This window comes from Xenia sp. Carnegie-2017, unplaced genomic scaffold (genome assembly GCF_021976095.1).
Source record: "Xenia sp. Carnegie-2017 unplaced genomic scaffold, XeniaSp_v1 HiC_scaffold_16, whole genome shotgun sequence".
In the NCBI taxonomy this organism is placed as follows: domain Eukaryota; kingdom Metazoa; phylum Cnidaria; class Anthozoa; order Malacalcyonacea; family Xeniidae; genus Xenia; species Xenia sp. Carnegie-2017.
Genome location: NW_025813469.1, coordinates 12,433,670 through 12,439,815, shown reverse-complemented (window position 1 = coordinate 12,439,815; position 6,146 = coordinate 12,433,670). Strand labels below are relative to the sequence as shown.

The following is a 6,146-nucleotide window of genomic DNA, read 5'->3' as shown; positions in this document are numbered from 1 at the left end:
CTTTTCGTAAAACTCGCCCTGTTGTATGTCTTCGGCAATATTTTAAAAAATATTCCGTGCATTCGTAAGTTTATCATAAAGAAAATGAACCGAAAAGCGTCGATAGTTATGCCAGTCGATAACTATTGGAATACTCTCTTCTCTTGGAACCTCATTCAAACTCTTTGGAAATACGAAAAGAACGAGCTGAATCGTGCGTCCAAGATAGGTTGCACGGCGCCAAACCCGATTTTGATTGCGGGAACGAAAGGTCAAAGCGTCGTTCACCTTCTGGACTTGGTGAAGCCAAATCGACCGCTGGTTGTAATTTTTGGAAGCTGTACTTGTCCAGTTATCATAGCAAAGTTAGAGCAAATGCTACAAGTACAACGCGAGTTTGAAGATATTGCCGACTTTATCCTTGTGTACGTCCAAGAAGCTCATCCTCAAGATGGCTGGAGAATGAAGGTAAGAACGACTGTGGATAATTAAGGGATGTTTAGAGGATTTTTTTGTCCTACGCCCGTATTATAGAAGCTCGCTCGCTCTCATTGATTGCGACGGAGAAATCATTCTCTCCCACCATTCAATAGAAAACTTGTTTCTCCATTCATGGCGAGGTTCTTTTCAAAAAATATTTCAAATCAAAAAATCAGCAAAGAGAAAACGCCGTTTTTGAATAGTTGTATGCATGAGGTGATTTTGAAGCCCGCACTTAGTGAGTTTTGGGTGTGAATGAGATTCTAGAACACATTCGTGAGTGCCAAATACAATTCATGTATTTCTATAAACAATAAGAAGATAACTTGATTGGATTCTCTTTAACTGCAATCAACCTTCGAAACATTTTTTTCAATAGACTCGTACGAAAACCTGTCAGCGATCCTGTGATTTTTGTTACATACAGCGATATTTGATATCAAACTTGCTTTTCGCAGTTAAATTCAATATATGTGTGTTTGTTGATTTTCGCTATATCTTCGCGGGACGCTATGAACAATCGTGGGGTGATCAACTGTTTGTTAGCCTTACTTAGGCATCTTAACTGAGAACAATTGGATAAGGAACCGCATGTACTATTCTTGACGGGCGTAACTGGCTTCACTTTGCGTACATTATATACTTTATTTTGGAATACATTATCCGTGCACTTCTAACGAATAATGTTCAAGTAAATTATTTTGAATTTTGATATGCAGCGAAGTTGTTTTCCGTTGCTAATATTGTACACGTGCGTAAACACGTTACTTACGCAGCACCGACATGCGTATAATGAAAATGATATTTTAGTTTCCGCATTACTGAAGTAATAACGTTCCAACTCATTTCCTAAGGGAAGAAATCTCTTTACGACTTTAACTGATTGACAAGACTTATCATTGAGTGTATTGTAGATCGTGTACAAAGAAAAAACTAAAACTCGTAAGTGATAATGCCCAAAAAAACGTTTGGAAATGCCTAAGTATCGGAGTACAGATAAAAAAATGGCATTGAAAACCGTTAATGCACAAGTACATCTTGGTTCCATCAATCCTGAATGAATACATCATGATACGCAAGTGCATCATGGCTCCATCAATCTTGAATGAGTACATCATGATACACAAGTACATATTTAGTATATCAATCCCGTACTTTGACAAGACATAGGCTATAGCGTAGTGGGCAAAGTCTACAGCTTTGCGTAGTGGGCAAAGTCTACAGCTTTGCTCTCGCTATATAAATATTGAATAACTCCAGTACTTAGAAATCTGTTGTTTTTACAGTAAGTAAACTTAAAAATGTATTTTCCTAGAGTGTGTAAAATGTATGGCTTGCTACTGATAGCTCATAACTTGTAATTCCTTATGTTTTTTTATAGGACACCTATGTTGTTAGAAGACACGTTTCGATCGAGGATCGCGTGGAAGCCTCGCAGATTCTTCGTGCCTTCGTCCCGACTAACTTTCCGGTTTACTCGGATACGCTGGACAACGCGGCAAGCACTGCGTTCAGCGGCTGTCCAAACAGAATAGCGATCATTGAGGAGGACAAACTGATCTATCAGAATGGACCTGGACCGACATGGTTTGACTTCGAGGAGACGAAGCAATGCCTCAAACGCTATCGCAATAACAATAAGGCTTAGAAATGAGAATATATTAAAAGCATTTTTATGATGGCTTTACTATGACGTCAGCATATACTATGACGTCAGCGTAAGATATAAATACTCCGGAACAAAAGTTTTGGTATGAAGTTAACAAAAATATTCGCGATCTTTATCCGTTTTATCTTCTCAGCTGTTCAAAGCTGGTATAATCCGACTTGTTATTCATATTCTACTGACCAACAACAATCTCAGTAATGCTGAACAATTATGAATGTTATGTAGTAGACAGGGCTTGGAAATATTCATCTAAGCTGAAATTTCAGACTGATTTGACAGACTGATTCGAGGTTGGAATATTGGCAATCTTTGCTTCATCATACCAACGCACAGCAAAAAATGTTTATGGAATAGTTAGGCCGATGCAAGATTAATTCAATTTGAAGGAAAATACATCCGCTAATCGATGAAGCAGAATGCTTTTTTCCAGCCTTGTTTCAGCAAAGCGTTTCCGTATTAAATGGGGGAAAAACACATTGAATTTTATCCAGCTCATGATATAAGCAATAAATATGTATCAAATGTATAATTATGTATAAAGAACTTATCCAGTACACGTATAGTTTATCACGATATATCCATTATTAGCCTGCGACACGAGACCTCTGGAGTTGATATATAGCTATAGATGAACTCTTGATATGATATGTGTGGCAAAAAAAGCAGATTAAAATGTTATCAAATTATTTAACGCATCGTTTCTGAAGTGTCGTGTGTTTTTTTTTCTGTTGTCAAGATTAATCTACGCTTCGTGATCAGTATGATAAAGAAAACATGGCCGTACTAGCGTAGCGAGCTCGCAAATTGTACGCTTATATTCTAAAATATAAAATAAAACGGTAAAAAGACATCTTTTTTCAAGTTCTAACCAAGACAATTTAAACTGTAGTATTTCGGTTTAATTTTACGGACCATGCATCATCAGACAGAATGATATATATTCTCAAGCTGGCTGTTAATAATGTACAGTTGTATAAACTAGCTACTTTGAAATTGAAAATTTTTTGTACTTCTGGTTTGTTTAACCAAGTGTTAAACATCAGTAAGTATTTAACTTTTTTTCTTTTTAACTTCATTTTCGTTTTCATTACCAAATTAGTCCTAATGGAGGAAAAACCCTATAGTTTAATAACAATTGTAGCATGGTTTATATCAGGGGTGGGCAACATACGGCCCGGGGGTGGGGTTCGGCCTCTGAAGGGTTTTTGACTGGCCCGCCGATTGTAGAAGTTGCCCACCCCTGGCTTATATGAAGCCTGTTAACATTTGCTGTGGAAACAGAGCCCCTGAGGAAAACCTAGAATTTTCTTGACAACTTTCTTTTTCATGTGACCAGCCCGCATGCAGGTCACTTAAAATACATTAACACAAGGCTACAAGGCTGCAATTAATCTAGTGAGCAAAGAACCCTTTAAATTGTTTTGAAAATCTTTTAAAAGACAGAAAGGCATTTATGCTGGACAGTCAATGAGGAAAACGTGAATTCAAAGAGAAAACTTTCATTTTCGTGAAAAAATACAGCCACCTTTTTCCCACGCTCGAAAATTTTGTCGAAACTCAACTTTGAAAGTGCATTAACCCCGTCCCCCCGAGATCTTCAAGGTGAAAAGTTTGAGCACTCTGGATTAAATTTTTTTTACCTTTCTGATCACATTAAAAAATTGGATAAGACATAAAAACACACCGTAGTAAACAAACACGACAGTAGTCACGAGGCTGGTCATGAAGGGCAAGTGAAAAAAGTGTTTTCATTGTAGCTTTGGCCTCCAAACATGCATGGAATAAGACCTGCCTTTAAAAAAGACCTGACTAATTACTAGGCAGCATGCAAGAAGCCTAGAGCATCATCACAGCATACATTTAGATGAGAGTTTTTCGCTAAATACACTCATTAAATTACGATTATGCAGAAGCAGTCGAAAAGAGCTGCTCGTAGTTTGTCTGTTAGATAATGACGTTTACGATCCGCGCAAAAGATACATTGATTTAACATACAGCATGTCTAACCGATGTTGCAAAGCTGTAACTAAAATAAGACGAGGATCCAGTAATTATTAAACATATCATTTTTTGTTGTGTAACTTATACTTCGTGTTTTTTCCCACTCTCCTTCCTCCCCACCCCACTGAGACACTGTAAGTGTTTAGTTCGTTACTCCATTTCCAACATCCTTCCCTCATCTTCACAAAGTCTTCGTTACTGAAATAGATCCCTTTACTTCGTTACACATGCAGACATGGCAACAGAGTTTGAAATGGCTCAAACGAAGAACAGGTCAAATGGGCCGACACGATAATAATGCAAAATTTTCCTCTTTTAATACCATCATCTTACTTATGGGTCTACATGTTTCGAGATTCACGGTTTTCTTTTTAGTAAATATATTGCAAGTCGCATTGTTTATAAAAAGAACGTTCGTTTTAATGGCAAAGTCTCTCTGATTAGTTTATAGAACAGCAGGAGAACGTATAATAATGACATTAAAATACGTGGGAATTATGTAAATAGTTTAGTGGAGACGAAACAACTTTCCCATGGCGTCGCGATGCTACCGTTAATTCAGTATTGTGAGCTGTTCACAATTACTGAAAACGACAGTTTCAATTTGGCACAAGCTGTATTTTCAGAAGTGAAATGATGAATTTCTGATAATGTGAAATGATGAATTTCTCGGTGTGAGTGAAAAATATAGAAGTTATCATAAGTGATTAGTGTAATAATAGAATGTTGATGCGCAAAATTTCAACAATAAAATTAGATGAGTGAAAGAAGACTGCCAATTTCTAATTTTAAATTATTTATCAGTGCTCAGCTTTCGGCGAAGTTGTTATGCGAGCGCTGGAGTCAATGCGGGTCAAAAACCTATTTCAAATCAGTTCATGCACTTATGCTGAAGATTCAACATTGAATCACCTCAAGCAAACACTAGACTGCGTACAAAAATACTCAAGTTTTAATATCAGATCACTCCTGAATATACACGCGAATTATGTAAGGGCTACTTCTGATTCAAAATCAAATCACTCTTAATGAAAACACTTGACTTAAGTATGTACAAAAACTCAAGTTTCAACATCAGATCACTCCCGATGAAGACATTCCACTTGACTACATCAGAAAGACTCGAGGTTCGACATCCCAACGTGGCTGATCAAGAAATTATAGTGATGGAATCTATAAAGACAAAACTTTCAACAACACTGTATATTTTATAGACTGTTAATTAAATCTAAACCAGACGTCAATATCGCGTGCACCTCCAACGCAAATCACATTCGTCGCACGGAACGAAAATAAAATTGTTTTCTCACAAACAGTCACGCAACGGAACACGATTTTTCAAATTTTTTTTCTCAATTTCTTTCAAAACGTACTCTATTGCCTTTTAATGACAGCTTTAATCCGGAAGAAAACTCAGAATGAATGTACCCACGCCAGTTTTACTAATCGAAATATGGACATCTCGTCATCACATTGTTTTCCGCACGTTTAAAAAAATATAAATTAATGATGCAACTTTATGCAAGAGACAAAGTTGATTAAAACACGCAGACAAAATTGAGCACGAACATACCATACGATGCAGCAAAGAAAGAACTAATGTTGTGTGGGCACTGTGCAGTAGTATTGACATTAGCTATCCCGCAAGTTTTGTGCCTGTGTTCTAAAAGCGCCCTCACACTCACACTCAATGATTGCGACACTAAAACGCACTCCCGCTAATCAATGGTAAAGTCATTTCTTTATTCATAGCAAGATTTTTGTTGAAATAATTCTTGTGGAGCAATCGTTGGAGTAGAAATAGTCTTTAGATGGTTATGAGATGATTTTGAAGCCACACTCAGTGAGTGTGTGAGTTTTAATAACACCGACGCTAGTTATGTAAATTTTAGAGCATTATCATTATTTTCTTTCTTTTTGAAATCTGTTGTTTTCAAAGTGAGTAAACAGAAAAACATTTGGATGGCCACCCTACCGATTGCATGGTTTCATAAGTAAGATAAAAAAATTCCATTCG

General features: G+C 36.9%; 1 protein-coding gene across 1 annotated transcript; it reads left to right on the top strand.

Moving 5' to 3' along the window:
- The first annotated feature begins 6 nt into the window (after positions 1-6).
- On the top strand, positions 7-2,814 carry LOC124437174 (thyroxine 5-deiodinase-like). Its single transcript, XM_046987181.1, has 2 exons — positions 7-447; positions 1,841-2,814. Exons 1-2 carry the CDS (start codon positions 85-87, stop codon positions 2,105-2,107), a joined length of 630 nt encoding a protein of 209 aa, XP_046843137.1. The 5' UTR covers positions 7-84; the 3' UTR covers positions 2,108-2,814.
- The last annotated feature ends 3,332 nt before the right edge of the window (positions 2,815-6,146 follow it).

Excerpts from the sequence above, each read along its gene's own strand:
- LOC124437174 (XM_046987181.1), top strand. The coding sequence starts at position 85 with ATGAACCGAAAAGCGTCGATAGTTATGCCAGTCGATAACTATTGGAAT. Across the intron at positions 448-1,840 it reads AAGATGGCTGGAGAATGAAG|GACACCTATGTTGTTAGAAG; the intron begins GTAAGAACGACT and ends GTTTTTTTATAG.